Source organism: Patagioenas fasciata, chromosome 31, assembly GCF_037038585.1.
Source record: "Patagioenas fasciata isolate bPatFas1 chromosome 31, bPatFas1.hap1, whole genome shotgun sequence".
In the NCBI taxonomy this organism is placed as follows: Eukaryota; Metazoa; Chordata; class Aves; order Columbiformes; family Columbidae; genus Patagioenas; species Patagioenas fasciata.
This window is the reverse complement of record NC_092550.1, coordinates 3,159,031-3,175,024: the sequence shown is the minus strand read 5'-3', so window position 1 is coordinate 3,175,024 and position 15,994 is coordinate 3,159,031. Positions and strand designations below refer to the sequence as shown.

General features: G+C 58.6%; 1 protein-coding gene across 1 annotated transcript; it reads left to right on the top strand.

Annotated features, from left to right (window-relative positions):
* Positions 1–257: 257 nt before the first annotated feature.
* LOC139825940 (kallikrein-14-like) lies at positions 258–14,325 on the top strand. Its single transcript, XM_071800548.1, has 6 exons — positions 258–333; positions 2,089–2,208; positions 5,617–5,776; positions 10,204–10,451; positions 10,709–10,845; positions 12,815–14,325. The coding sequence occupies exons 2-6, from the start codon at positions 2,091–2,093 to the stop codon at positions 12,965–12,967; spliced, it is 816 nt and encodes a 271-aa protein (XP_071656649.1). The 5' UTR covers positions 258–333; positions 2,089–2,090; the 3' UTR covers positions 12,968–14,325.
* Positions 14,326–15,994: the final 1,669 nt, after the last annotated feature.

Genomic DNA, 15,994 nt, shown 5'->3' with positions numbered 1-15,994 from the left:
ACACAACCAGCCTGGCAGATTCACGGGCGGCCGGCCAGACGGACAGCAGGACAGACGGCTTGTCAGCCTTAACAACCGACCGGCCGGACAGACAGACAGACAGACAGACAGACAGACGTGCCACGTGCCACCGATTTAAGGGGCGTGGCCAGGCGGGGCCCCCCCGGGACATCAAAGCCGCCCATGGGTCGCCACCCACGGGCCGCGCTGGACCCGGCGTCCCCCACCCCCTGAGTCACCGGCACCGCGGCCACGCGGCCCCTCCCGCCATAAATACGGCCCCGCCGCCCCCGCCCGGCACCCGCGCCGGCACCAGCACCGGATCCTGCGCCGGTGAGAGCGGGGAAGGGGGGGACGGGGAGGACGGGGGGGTCCGTGTGTCTTGGTGGACCATGGGTGGGGTGGGATGGGGTTCTCCATCTCTTGGTGGACCCATGGATGGGGTGGGATGGGATGGGATGGGATGGGATGGGATGGGGTGGGATGGGGTGGGATGGGATTCCCCATCTCTTGGTGGACCATGGATGGAGTTCCCCATCTCTTGGTAGACCATGGATGGGATGGGATGGGATGGGATGGGATGGGATGGGATGGGATGGGATGGGATGGTATGGGGTTCCCCATCTCTTGGTGGACCATGGATGGAGTTCCCCATCTCTTGGTAGACCATGGATGGGATGGGATGGGATGGTATGGGATGGGGTGGGATGGGATGGGATGGGATGGGATGGGGTGGGATGGGGTGGGATGGGATGGGGTGGGATGGGGTGGGATGGGATTCCCCATCTCTTGGTGGACCATGGATGGAGTTCCCCATCTCTTGGTAGACCATGGATGGGATGGGATGGGATGGGATGGGATGGGATGGGATGGGATGGGGTTCCCCATCTCTTGGTGGAACACGAATGAGGGTTCCCCATCTCTTGGTGGACATGGGATGGGATGGGATGGGATGGGATGGGATGGGATGGGATGGGATGGGATGGGGTTCCCCATCTCTTGGTGGACCACGGATGGAGTTCCCCATCTCTTTGTAGACCATGGATTGGATGGGATGGGGTTCCCCATCTCTTGGTGGACCACAAGTGGAGTAGGATGGGGGTTCCCCATGTCTTGGGGGACCTGGGATGGGATGGGATGGTATGGGGTTCGCCATGTCTTGGTGGACCATGGATGAGGTTCCCCATCTCTTGGTTGACCACAAGTGACATAGAATGGGGTTCCCCATCTCTTGGTGGACCATGGGTTGGGTGGGATGGGATGGGATGGGACGGGATGAGATGGGATGAGATGGGATGGGATGGGATGGGATGGGATGGGATGGGATGGGATGGGGTTCGCCATCTCTTGGTGGACCATGGATGGGGTTCCTTATCTCTTGGTAGACCACGGATGGGGTTCCCCATCTCTTGGTGGACCATGGATGGGATGGGATGGGGTTCGCCATCTCTTGGTGGACCACGGATGGGGTTCCCTATGTCTTGGTGAACCATGGATGGGGTTCCCCATCTCTTGGTGGACCATGGATGGGATGGGATGGGGTTCCCCATCTCTTGGTGGAGGATGGGATGGGATGGGATGGGGTGGGATGGGATGGGATGGGATGGAGTTCCCCATCTCTTGGTAGACCATGGATTGGGTGGGATGGGGTTCCCCATCTCTTGGTGGGCCATGGATGGGATGGGATGGGATGGGATGGGATGGGATGGGATGGGGTTCTCGATCTTTTGGTGGACCATGGATGGGGTTCCCCATCTCTTGGTGGGACCTTCCCTGTGTGTCGGTTCCATCCGTCCCCACGTGGTGTGGCTGCTTGTGGTGGGATCTCTCACTCCCCATCCCAGTTGAGGTGGGATCTCCCATTTCCACGGGGCGCTGGGACCTTCCCAAGCTCCCACCCGTGGGTTTGGCACCATGGGAAGAACCAAACTCAACCCAACACCCTGACCAAGATGCTCCAAGCCCACCCCAAGCTCCATAAGGGTGCAGACACCCCAAAACATCTTGGTCACCTCCATCCCACGTGTGATGCCACCCAGGACCTTCCCACCACCCAAGGGCCGGTCTAATTTGGTTTGTCCCCCCCAGGAATGGCTCAAGATGGCCATAGGGCCTTCAGCTTCACCTCCATCCTCATCCTCGCGGCTGCTGGGCTCCTCCTGGGCGCCCCGGCGCGGGCGCTGCTGCAAGGGAACGGCACCAATGGCGGTGAGTGCGAGCGGTGGCCTTGGGGGGACCCCATGGGTGGGTCATGGACACCTCTTGGGGGGCAAACGTGTCCAATGGGGTGGAAACGAGGAGCTCCCTCATCATCATCATCATCATCATCATCATCATGGGAATGTGGCTGTTGCGAAGATCCGGATCAGGCCCCGCGGTTGCGAAACTGAGATGGAGCGATTGCCCTTGATGGGCAGAATCGTCCCCAAAAGTGACGCGGAGGACAAGTCCCAACGTCCCCTCGGAGGTCCCAGGAGCTCCAGGATTAGGTTCTTTCCCTCTTCTGGAATGTTGCGCTGGGATTTTCGTGCCAAAAGGAGGTGAAAAGGTCCCCCTGGGGGACTTAAGCGTGGTGGGAACATCTCATGTTCTTCTGGCCTCCAAAGCTGAAGGAGAACCCAACGGACGGGTCTATCTTAGGGTGGGAAGAGGAGCGCCATGATTTCTAACCATTGGATGCCAAGACCGTGGATCCAACCTCATCTTGACGTCTCTTACCCCAAATCTGCATCCCCAGAGCTGAACCTGGACCCCCCAAGTCCCATGGAGAAGGAACAAGGTCACAATTCACCCCATAACCTTCCCAGAACCGTTTCTGAAGGGCAAGTTGATCGTTCGGGATGGAGACACCACCTTGGTTGGGGCCTTCTGGTTGCCAACGACCTCTAGGAAACCAAGGGATGGGTTCCACCACCTCCCATTGCCCACATCTCCACCTTCCCCATGGAAGCCGCCGAGATGCCTCCAAGGAGCTCCGTTGGGATCTAAACCCGCGTGTTGGTCTCCATGGGGTGACCAGGAGATGCTTCTCCGATGAGCGTTGGTGGGGAGGTGGTTCCCACCCTTGATCTTGGCAACGCTGGCGGGACCGGATGGTGGCGAATTCCACGCGCCGCGGCACTCGGGCGTCTCCCAGTGCCGCCCAGTAATCCCCACCAGTACAAACCAGTCCCACCAGTGCATTCCGATGTCCCAACGCTCGCCGGGAGGTACCACGGGACGGGATTAGCACTACGTGGTCAACACTTGGAGGTGACAACCGCCATTTCACCCCAAAACGGCCCCAAATCGCGGCGTGGAGGACCCAGCCCAACACCCATGAGGACACCTTGTAGAACAAGGTCTTTTTGGGGATGATTCTCTTGGTTTTGGGGTAAACCTCGTCTTGTCCCACTCGGACCCAACTCAAGCGCTTGGGGTCTTCTCCGGTGGTCTTGGTGGACCCAAGAGGTCTTGGCTGGGTGAAGCTGTAGATGGAGCCCAGGAGGGACACGAGGGGCACGTCGCAAGGGTTTGGTGGACACCCAAGTGGAGCTTTGGGTGGTCACCCCCTCTGGGTGGTCATCCCTCAATCCTGGTTGATCATAAAGACCCAAGAGGATGGGAGCTCCATCTTCTAGATGTGGTGGGATCACCTCAGAACGCTCCCTCCTGGTCTCCGAGAACAACGTCAATGTAGGACAACGTCAACGTTGGCCAACGCCAACGGGCGCCCGTGTCCTGCAGCCGCGCGAAGCCGGGGGAGATGCCTCCTCAAAGACAACAAGATCCACATTGGGAGCGGTGAGACCCTTCTTCCCTACCAAAGGACCATCCAGATGGAACTGGTGACCTTCTCCGCTTCTTCTCCACCTGGTGGGACCCAAAGGTCTCGTCTCCATCTCCCCGGAAGGACTCGCATTCCTCCTACGGCGTTTCCCCGCGTCACGGCTTCTCCCGCCCCATGGAGGAGTCACCGTGGGGGTGTCCCGAGCTGGTCCTGCAGGATGGGGGACGGGTACATCAGCTCTTTTTGGGGTGCGTCACCCCCACGCTGGGGCCGGGAGGACTCGCCGAGGCGGCGACACCCGTGGAGATAAGCGGTGACATCCGGTGGCTTCCGGGATGGGGGTGGCACCCGTGAGGGTGTCACCCATGGGGGTGGCACCCATAGGGGGGTGTCACTCGTGGGCGTGGCACTCGGGGGAATGGCATTTGTGGGGGTGTCACCCATGGAGGGGTCACCCATGGGGGTGGCACCCATGGGGGTGTCACACGTGGGGGGTGGCACCCATGGGGGTGTCTCCTCGTGGGGGTGTCACCCATGGCGGGGGGGGGGGTCACGCATGGCGGGGGGGGGTCACCCACGGCGGGGGGGGGTCACCCATGGGGGTGTCACCCATGGGGAGGTCACCCATGGAGGGGTCACCCTTGGGGAGGTCACCCATGGAGGGGTCACCCTTGGGGGGGGTGTCACCCATGGGGGGGTCATTCTTGGGGGGGTGGCACCCATGGAGGGGTCACCCATGGGGGTGGCACCCATGGGGATGTCACCCATGGAGGGGGGGGTCACCCATGGGGGGTCACCCTTGGGAGGGGGGGGGGGGGGGCGTCACCCATGGGGCTGTCACCCATGGGGGTGTCACCCATGGGGGTGTCACCCATGGATGGGTCACCCATGGACAGGTCACCCATGGATGGGTCACCCATGGCGGGGGGGGTCACCCATGGATGGGTCACCCATGGCGGGAGGGGGGAGGGGGGGTCACCCATGGATGGGTCACCCATGGCGGGGGGGGGGGAGGGGGGTCACCCATGGATGGGTCACCCATGGGGGTGCCACACATGGGGCTGTCACCCATGGGGGTGTCACCCATGGATGGGTCACCCATGGCGGGGTGGGGGGGTCACCCATGGATGGGTCACCCATGGCAGGGGGGGTCACCCATGGATGGGTCACCCATGGGGTTGTCACACATGGGGGTGTCACCCATGGGGGGTCACCCTTGAGGGGGTGTCACCCATGGGGGTATCTCCTTGTTGGGGTGGCACCCATGGAGGGGTCACCCATGGGGGTGTCACCCATGGGGGTGTCACCCCCGGCCAGGGTCGCCCATGGAGGGGTCACCCATGGGGTTGTCACCCATGGGGTTGTCACCCATGGGGTTGTCACCCATGAGGGTGTCACGCATGGCAGGGGTCGCCCATGGGGTTGGCACCCATGGAGGGGTCACCCATGGGGGGGGTCACCCTTGGGGGGGTGTCACCCATGGATGGGTCACCCATGGGGGTGTCACCCATGAGGGTGTCACACATGGGGTTGTCACCCATGGGGGTGTCACCCATGGGTTGTCACCCATGGGAGCATCACCCATGGACGGGTCATCCATGGGAGCATCACCCATGGGGTTGTCACCCATGGGGGTGTCACCCTCGAGATGGGCGCAGACCATGGAGTCAAACATCACCTTCAAGCCCCACCTCAAACTTGGCTTCTAGCCCCCAAATCACCTCTTTCTCACCCAAAATCACCTCTTTTTCACCCAAAACCAAGTCCGTTGGGACCCCGAGAGATTATTTTGGGTGTTTCGAGGCTGCCTAACCAAAAATTGTCCCTTTTGTCCCCCTGTGTTCCAGCACCCGACGAGGAGGCGCGGATCATCGGGGGGAGGCCCTGCCGCATCGACCAGCGCCCCTTCCAGGTCGCCATGATCAAAAGGGGCCAGATCCTGTGCGGGGGAAGCTTGATAAGCAACCAATGGGTGCTGAGCGCCGCCCACTGCAAGCAGCCACTCAGGTAAGGAGGCTCCGGGATGGCATGGAGCTGTGGACCAATGGATGGTTGACCGTGGTCTCTGAAGGTCACAAAGTGAGGGGTGGGTTCTAGGTGGTGGTGGGACCAGATGGTGGTGGTGGGACCAGATGGTGGTGGTGGGACCAGATGATGTTGGTGGGACCAGATGATAGAGGTACCAGATGTTGATGGCACCAGATGATGTTGGAGGCATCAGATGATGTTGGTGGGACCAGATGATGTTGGTGGGACCAGATGTTGGTGGGAGCAGATGATGTTGGTGGAACCAGATGATGTTGGTGGGACCAGATGATGTTGGTGGGACCAGATGATAGAGGTACCAGATGTTGATGGCACCAGATGATGTTGGAGGCACCAGATGTTGTTGGTGGAACCAGATGTTGGTGGGACGAGATAATGTTGGTGGAAACAAATGTTGTTGGTGGGACCAGATGATGGAAGTACCAGATGTTGGAGGCACCAGATGATGTTGGAGGCACCAGATAATGTTGGTGGGACCAGATGATGTTGGTGGGACCAAATGTTGCTGGCACCGGATGTTGTTGGTGGGACCAGATGATGTTGGTGGGACCAGATGTTGTTGGTGGGACCAGATGATGGAAGTACCAGATGTTGGTGGAAACAAATGTTGTTGGTGGGACCAGATGATAGAGGTACCAGATGTTGATGGCACCAGATGATGTTGGAGGCACTAGATAATGTTGGTGGGACCAGATGATGATGGTGGGACCAAATGTTGCTGGCACCGGATGTTGTTGGTGGGACCAGATGATAGAGGTACCAGATGTTGATGGCACCAGATGATGTTGGAGGCACCAGATGATGTTGGTGGGAGCAGATGATGATGGTGGGACCAGATGATGTTGGTGGGACCAGATGATGTTGGTGGGACCAGATGATGCTGGTGGGACCAGATGATGTTGGTGGGACCAGATGATGTTGGTGGGACCAGATGATAGAGGTACCAGATGTTGATGGCACCAGATGATGTTGGAGGCACCAGATGATGTTGGTGGGAGCAGATGATGATGGTGGGACCAGATGTTCTTGGTGGGATCAGATGATGTTGGTGGGACCAGATGATGTTGGTGGGACCAGATGATGCTGGTGGGACCAGATGATGTTGGAGGCCCTAGATGATGATGGTGGGACCAGATGTTCTTGGTGGAATCAGAGGATGTTGGTGGGACCAGATGTTGGTGACACCAGATGTTGATGGCACCAGATGATGTTGGAGGCACCAGATGATGTTGGTGGGACCAGATGATGTTGGTGACACCAGATGTTGATGGCACCAGATGTTGTTGTTGGGACAAGATGCTGTTGGTGGCACCAGATGCTGTTGGTGGCACCAGATGTTGGTGATTCCCAAAGCTGCCACCTCCAAGAGGTGGAAACCAAAGAGGTGCCCCGCATGTTGGCATCTCCAGGGTCTGGAGCCTCCAGATGTCAACACCTCCAGATGTCGGTGGCCAGAAGTTGGGGACACTGAGCCTGGTACCCCCAGGGGTTGGGATGTCCAGAGGTTGGTACCTCCAGAGGTTGAAGTGTCCAGATCTTGGAGCCCCAGATGTTCGGTGTCCCACGGCCAGATGTTGATGTTCTGGGTGTTGTTATCTCCAGATGTTGATGATGTGAGCGTGGTTGTAGCCAGATGTTGGGTTCTGCAGTGTGGGTGTCACCAGATGTTGGTGTCCAGGTGCTGGCACCTCTAGAGTCCATTGGAGCTCCAGATGCCGTAGGAGTTGATGGTGGGTCCTCCAACCTCAACCCACTTGGAGGTCCCATCACCCCAGCAATGAGGTTGTCCTGGGATGAGGTTGTCCGATGGCCATCCAAGGGATGAGGTTGTCCCATGGCCACATCAGCAATAAGGTTGTCCCATGATGAGGTTGTCCCATGGCCACATCAATGATGAGGTTGTCCCATGGCCACATCAATGCTGAGGTTGTCCCACGTCCCACGGCCACATCAATGATGAGGTTGTCCCATGGCCACATCAGCAATGAGGTTGCCCCATGATGAGGTTGTCCCATGGCCATATCAATGATGAGGTTGTCCCATGGCCACATCAATGATGAGGTTGTCCCATGGTGACACCAGAGATGAGGTTGCCCCATGCTGAGGTTGTCCCATGGCCACATCAATGATGAGGTTGTCCCATGGCCACATCAATGATGAGGTTGTCCTATGGCCACATCAATGATGAGGTTGTCCCATGACCATATCAGTGATGAGATTGTCCCATGACCACATCAGCAATGAGGTTGCCCCATGATGAGGTTGTCCCATGGCCACATCAATGCTGAGGTTGTCCCATGGCCACATCAATGATGAGGTTGTCCCATGGTGACACCAGGGATGAGGTTGCCCCATGATGAGGTTGTCCCATGGCCACATCAATGATGAGGTTGTCCCATGGTGACACCAGAGATGAGGTTGCCCCATGCTGAGGTTGTCCCATGGCCACATCAATGATGAGGTTGTCCCATGGCCACATCAATGATGAGGTTGTCCCATGGTGACACCAGGGATGAGGTTGCCCCATGATAAGGTTGTCCCATGGCCACATCAATGATGAGGTTGTCCTATGGCCACATCAATGCTGAGGTTGTCCCATGGCCACATCAATGATGAGGTTGTCCCATGGCCACATCAATGATGAGGTTGTCCCATGGTGACACCAGGGATGAGGTTGCCCCATGATAAGGTTTTCCCATGGCCACATCAATGATGAGGTTGTCCCATGGCCACATCAATGCTGAGGTTGTCCCATGGCCACATCAATGATGAGGTTGTCCCATGGCCACATCAATGATGAGGTTGTCCCATGGTGACACCAGGGGTGAGGTTGCCCCATGATGAGGTTGTCCCATGGCCACATCAATGCTGAGGTTGTCCCATGGCCATACAAGGGATGAGGTTGTCCCATGGCCACATCAATGATGAGGTTGTCCCATGGCCACATCAATGATGAGGTTGTCCCATGGCCATATCAATGATGAGGTTGTCCCATGCCCATATCAATGATGAGGTTGTCCCATGGCCACATCAATGATGAGGTTGTCCCATGGCCACATCAATGATGAGGTTGTCCCATGGCCACATCAGCAATGAGGTTGCCCCATGATGAGGTTGTCCCATGGCCACATCAATGCTGAGGTTGTCCCATGGTGACACCAGGGATGAGATTGCCCCATGATGAACTTGTCCCATGGCCACATCAATGTTGAGGTTGTCCCATGGCCACATCAATGATGAGTTTGTCCCATGGTGACACCAGGGATGAGGTTGCCCCATGATGAGGTTGTCCCATGGCCATACAAGGGATGAGGTTGTCCTATGGCCACATCAATGATGAGGTTGTCCCATGACCATATCAGTGATGAGGTTGTCCCATGGCCACATCAATGCTGAGGTTGTCCCATGATGAGGTTGTCCCATGGCCATACAAGAGATGAGGTTGTCCCATGGCCACATCAATGCTGAGGTTGTCCTATGGCCATACAAGAGATGAGGTTGTCCCATGGCCATATCAATGATGAGGTTGTCCCATGACCATATCAATGATGAGGTTGTCCCATGGCCACATCAATGCTGAGGTTGTCCCGTGGTGACACCAGGAATGAGGTTGCCCCATGATGAACTTGTCCCATGGCCACATCAATGATGAGGTTGTCCCATGGCCACATCAATCATGAGGTTGTCCCATGGCCACATCAATCATGAGGTTGTCCCATAGCTACATCAATGATGAGGTTGTCCCATGGTGACACCAGGGATGAGGTTGCCCCATGACGAGCTTGTCCCATGACCACATCAATGTTGAGGTTGTCCCATGGCCATATCAATGCTGAGGTTGTCCCATGGCCACATCAATGCTGAGGTTGTCCCATGGCCACATCAATGATGAGGTTGTCCCATGGCCACATCAGCAATGAGGTTGTCCCACGTCCCACGGCCACATCAATGATGAGGTTGTCCCATGGCCACATCAATGATGAGGTTGCCCCATGATGAGGTTGTCCCATAGCCACATCAATGATGAGGTTGTCCCATGGCCATACGAGAGATGAGGTTGTCCCATGACCATATCAATGATGAGGTTGTCCCATGGCCACATCAATGCTGAGGTTGTCCCATGGTGACACCAGGAATGAGGTTGCCCCATGATGAACTTGTCCCATGGCCACATCAATGATGAGGTTGTCCCATGGCCACATCAATGATGAGGTTGTCCCATGGCCACATCAATGCTGAGGTTGTCCCACGTCCCACGACCACATCACCTTCATCAACAGAAGCTCCAGGTGGAAACACCTCAACGTTCTCCTTCAAGTCCAACCTTGGAGGCCCCGTCTTTGCTTGTCCCTTGATCTCCTGCTCTCCTGACCTTGTCCCCCGGTCAGTTCCATCAGGGTGTTGATCGGGACGGACACGTTACGTGACGGGACAGGCACCGTGCGAACCGTCACCCGGGCCTTGGTCCACCCCAACTACAACCGCGGCCGCAACGACAACGACTTCATGCTGTTGAGGCTCAACAAGCGCGTTCGCTTCAGCGACACCGTCAAGAAGATCCGGTTGCCCAAAGAGTGTCCCAGGGAGGGGATGAGCTGCACCGTGTCCGGATGGGGCACCACCAAATCCCCGGGAGGTAATTGGCTGGTGGTGGAGACGTGGGTTGGATCAAGGAAGGCGATTGGTCAACGGGGAGGGGCTCAATGAGGAGGCCACGTTGCCTTTTGGCTCGGGGAACACCTCGTGGTGCCACCTTCGCTCTGCTCAACCGTGGAGAGCGGCGTCCGGTTGGGTTTGGTTCCCGTTTCGTTGGCCACCACCCAACCACCAATGCGATGACCTCAACGGGATGGCCCCGCCCCCTCCTCATCCTCCGTCCTCCTCGATTCGCAGCGAAACTGCCCAAAAACCTTCACTGCGCCGCCATCCAGACGTTCGGGGAGGACGTGTGCGCCAGGGCCTATGGCAACGCCATCACCCCCAACATGTTCTGCGCCGGCGTCCCCCAGGGCGGCGTGGACTCCTGCCAGGTACAGTAGGGGGCGCCGCCTCGGCCACCACCCGTGGGGAGGAGCTCTGGGTGCACCCTTGGGTGAGGTGGTACCATGGGAGGTTTGGGGTCCTCCAAACCACGATGCCAGGGACGTGGGTGGGTCCGTAGGGGGGTTGGGATCCCACCACCAAGCTTCTGATTGGGCTGCGGAGCTCGGGGTGGAGCCTGGAGCATGGACAGGCCAATGGGAGGTTGAGGTTCTTCCAGTGTGATTTGGGTTCCCACCACCAACCTTCTTGATCCCAGGATCTGGAGATGGCCACAGCTTGTAGATGGTCCATGTAAGGTTTGGGTTCCACCAAGAACCTTCTCCTTGACCCCAGGATCTGGAGATGGCCACAGCTTGTAGATGGGTCCATGTAAGGTTTGGGTTCCCACCAAGAACCTTCTCTTTGACCCCGGGATCTGGAGATGGCCACAGCTTGTAGATGGGTCCATGTAAGGTTTGGGTTCCACCAAGAACCTTCTCCTTGACCCTGGGATCTGGAGATGATCACAGCTTGTAAATGGGTCCATGTAAGGTTTGGGTTCCACCAAGAACCCTCTCCTTGACCCCAGGATCTGGAGATGGCCACAGCTTGTAGATGGGTCCATGTAAGCTTTGGGTTCCCACCACTGACCTTCTCCTTGAACTCTGGACCTGTGGAAGGTCCACAGCTCATGAATGGGCCAACACAAATTTGGGTTCCCACCACCAACCTTCTTCTTGACCTCTGGACCTGTGGAAGGTCCACAGCTCATGGATGGACCAACAAAAGCTTTGGGTTCCACCAAGAACCTTCTCCTTGACCCTGGGATCTGGAGATGGCCACAGCTTGTAGATGGGTCCATGTAAGGTTTGGGTTCCACCACCAACCTTCTCCTTGAACTCTGGACCTCTGGAAGGTCCACAGCTCATGAATGGGCCAACACAAATTTGGGTTCCCACCACCAACCTTCTCCTTGACCTCTGGACCTGTGGAAGGTCCACAGCTCATGGGTGGACCAACAAAAGCTTTGGGTTCCACCAAGAACCTTCTCCTTGACCCTAGGATCTGGAGATGGCCACAGCTTGTAGATGGGTCCATGTAAGGTTTGGGTTCCACCACGAACCTTCTCCTTGACCCCAGGATCTGGAGATGGCCACAGCTTGTAGATGGGTCCATGTAAGGTTTGGGTTCCCACCACCAACCTTCTCCTTGAACTCTGGACCTGTGGAAGGTCCACAGGTCATGGATGGACCAACAAAAGCTTTGGGTTCCACCACGAACCTTCTCCTTGACCCTGGGATCTGGAGATGGTCACAGCTTGTAGATGGGTCCATGTAAGGTTTGGGTTCCCACCACTGACCTTCTCCTTGAACTCTGGACCTCTGGAAGGTCCACAGCTCATGAATGGGCCAACACAAATTTGGGTTCCCACCACCAACCTTCTCCTTGAACTCTGGACCTCTGGAAGGTCCACAGCTCATGAATGGGCCAACACAAATTTGGGTTCCCACCACCAACCTTCTCCTTGACCTCTGGACCTCTGGAAGGTCCACAGCTCATGGGTGGACCAACAAAAGCTTTGGGTTCCACCAAGAACCTTCTCCTTGACCCTGGGATCTGGAGATGGCCACAGCTTGTAGATGGGTCCATGTAAGGTTTGGGTTCCACCAAGAACCTTCTCCTTGACCCTAGGATCTGGAGATGGCCACAGCTTGTAGATGGGTCCATGTAAGGTTTGGGTTCCACCACCAACCTTCTCCTTGAACTCTGGACCTCTGGAAGGTCCACAGCTCATGGATTGGCCAACACCAATTATGGGTTCCCACCACCAACCTTCTCCTTGACCCCAGCATCTGGGGAAGGTCCATAGTATGTAGCCACGTCAACACCAATTATGGGTTCCCACCACCCACGTTCTCCTCTCCCCCCATCCCTGGGGTGTCCGTGGTGTCCCCAGCGTTGTCCTTGTCCCCACAGGGTGACTCTGGTGGCCCCCTGGAGTGCCAGGGGGTGCTGCAGGGGGTGGTCTCCTGGGGCATGGCCGTCTGCGGCCGCCGTGGCCAACCCGGCGTCTACTCCAACGTCTGCCGCGCCGTCCCCTGGATCCGCAGGTTCGTCAGGACCGGGTGACACCCCCGGGGCCGCCATGACATCCTTGTGGCCACCATGACACCATCATGGCCATCGTGACACCACCATGACCACCGTGTCACCCCTGGGGCCACCATGACACCCTTGTGGCCACCACGACACCACCATGGCCATCGTGACACCACCATGGCCATCGTGACACCCTGGTGGCCACCGTGACACCCTCGTGGCCATCGTGACACTCCCGGGGCCACCATGACATCCTCGTGGCCACTGTGACACTGCCATGGCCACTGTGTCACCCTTGTGGCCACCATGACACCACCCTGGCCACCATGACACCACCATGACCATCGTGACACCCTGGTGGCCATTGTGACATTGGTGGCCACCATGACACTGCCATGGCCACCGTGTCACCCTCGTGGCCACCATGACACCACCATGGCCATCGTGACACACTCGTGGCCATCGTGTCACCCTGGTGGCCACTGTGACACCACCATGGCCACCGTGACCCTGTGGTGACCACCACGACACCACAGTGGCCACCGTGACACCCTGGTGGCCACCATGTCACCCTTGTGGCCATCGTGGCGGCCTGGTGGCCACCATGACGCCACCGTGACCCTCTGGTGGCCACTGTGACACCACCATGGCCACCGTGACACCCTGGCGGCCACCATGACACTGCCATGGCCACCGTGACACCCTCGTGGCCACCGTGACACCACCGTGGCCACCATGACACCACAGTGGCCACTGTGACCCTCTGGTGGCCACCGTGATACCACCATGGCCACCGTGACACCCTTGTGGCCACCATGTCACCCTCGTGGCCACCTTCGCATCCTGGTGGCCACCGTGACACCACCATGGCCACCGTGACCCTCTAGTGGCCACCGTGACACCACAGTGGCCACCGTGACACCCTGGTGGCCACCTTCGCATCCTGGTGGCCACCGTGACACCACAGTGGCCACCGTGACCCTCTGGTGGCCTCCGTGACACCACCATGGCCACTGTGACCCTCTGGTGGCCACCATGACACCACTGTGGCCACCGTGACCCTCTGGTGGCCACCATGACACCACCATGGCCACTGTGACCCCCTGGTGGCCACCATGACACCACTGTGGCCACTGTGACCCTCTGGTGGCCACCGTGACACCACCATGGCCACCGTGACACCCTTGTGGTCACCATGTCACCCTCGTGGCCACCTTCGCATCCTGTTGGCCACCGTGACACCACCATGGCCACCGTGACCCCACTGTGGCCACCGTGACACCCTGGTGGCCACTGTGACACCACCATGGCCACCATGACCCCCTGGTGGCCACCATGACACCACAGTGGCCACTGTGACCCTTTGGTGGCCACTGTGACACCACCATGGCCACCATGACCCTCTGGTGGCCACTGTGACCCTCTGGTGGCCACTGTGACACCACCATGGCCACCATGACCCTCTGGTGGCCACTGTGACCCTCTGGTGGCCACTGTGACACCACCATGGCCACTGTGACCCTCTGGTGGCCACCATGACACCTGCACCCCGGTGTAGGGGGGGGGGGTCCCAGAATGCACTGGGGTGAAATTTGGGGTGAAAATAAAGGAAAAGAGACAAATCAGGGAGGTGGAGTCGTGGCTGTGGGGGGGAAACCAGTGCGGCCCAGTTTGGGACTGGGATGGATGGGGATGGGCCCCATTGTTCGCTGGGAGCACTGGGGGGAACTGGTCTGGGGGGAAGTGGGAACTGGGAGCACTGGGAAGTGGGAACTGTGGGCACTGGGAGCACTGGGAGTTGGAACTGGGAGCACTGGGGAGTGGGAACTGGGAGCACGGGGAGCACTGGGAGGACTGGGAGCACTGGGAGTTGGAACTGGGAACACTGGGAGTTGGAACTGGGAGCACTGGGGAGTGGGAACTGGGAGCACGGGGAGCACTGGGAGTTGGAACTGGGAACACTGGGAGTTGGAACTGGGAGCACTGGGGAGTGGGAACTGGGGGCACGGGGAGCACTGGGAGTTGAAACTGGGAACACTGGGAGTTGGAACTGGGGATACTGGGGGCACTGGGGAATGGAAACTGGGAGCACTGGGGGCACTGGGAGTTGAAACTGGGAACACTGGGAGTTGGAACTGGGGTCACTGGGAGCACTGGGAGTTGGAACTGGGAGCACTGGGAAGTGGGAACTGGGGGTACTGGGGGCACTGGGAGTGGGAACTGGGGGCACTGGGAGCACTGGGGAGTGGGAATTGGGGGCACTGGGAACACTGGGAGTTGGAACTGGGGGCACTGGGAGCGCTGGGAGTGGGAACTGGGGGGTAGCTGGTTTGTGTGTGGTGGGAACTGGGGGCACTGGGAGCCCTGGGAGTTGGAACTGGGGGGTAACTGGTTTGGGAGTGGTGGGAACTGGAGACACTGGGAGCACTGGGATGGGGAACTGGGAGCACTGGAAAGTGGGAACTGGGGGCACTGAGAGCACTGGGGAGTGGGAACTGGGGGTTAACTGGTTTGGGGGTGGTGGGAACTGGGGGCACTGGGAGCACTGGGAGTTGGAACTGGGAGCACTGGAAAGTGGGAACTGGGGGCACTGGGAGCACTGGGGAGTGGGAACTGGGGGTTAACTGGTTTGGGGGTGGTGGGAACTGGGGGCACTGGGAGCACTGGGAGTTGGAACTGGGAGCACTGGAAAGTGGGAACTGGGGGCACTGAGAGCACTGGGAGTGGCAACTGGGAGCACTGGGAGCACTGGGGAGTGGGAACTGGGGGTTAACTGGTTTGGGGGTGGTGGGAACTGGAAGCACTGGGAGCCCTGGGAGTTGGAACTGGGAGTACTGGGAGCATTGGGAGTGGGAACTGGGGGCACTGGGAGCACTGGGATGGGGAACTGGGAGAACTGGGAGCACTGGGAAGTGGGAACTGGGGGCACTGGGAGCGCTGGGAGTGGGAACTGGGGGGTAGCTGGTTTGTGTGTGGTGGGAACTGGGGGCACTGGGAGCATTGGGAGTGGGAACTGGGAGCACTGGGAGCACTGGGAGCACTGGGAGTGGGAACTGG

Coding starts and splice junctions, on each gene's coding strand:
- LOC139825940 (XM_071800548.1), top strand. CDS start 2,091: ATGGCTCAAGATGGCCATAGGGCCTTCAGCTTCACCTCCATCCTCATC. Junction 5,777..10,203: donor CACTGCAAGCAGCCACTCAG/GTAAGGAGGCTC, acceptor TCCCCCGGTCAG/TTCCATCAGGGTGTTGATCG. Junction 10,452..10,708: donor CACCACCAAATCCCCGGGAG/GTAATTGGCTGG, acceptor CTCGATTCGCAG/CGAAACTGCCCAAAAACCTT.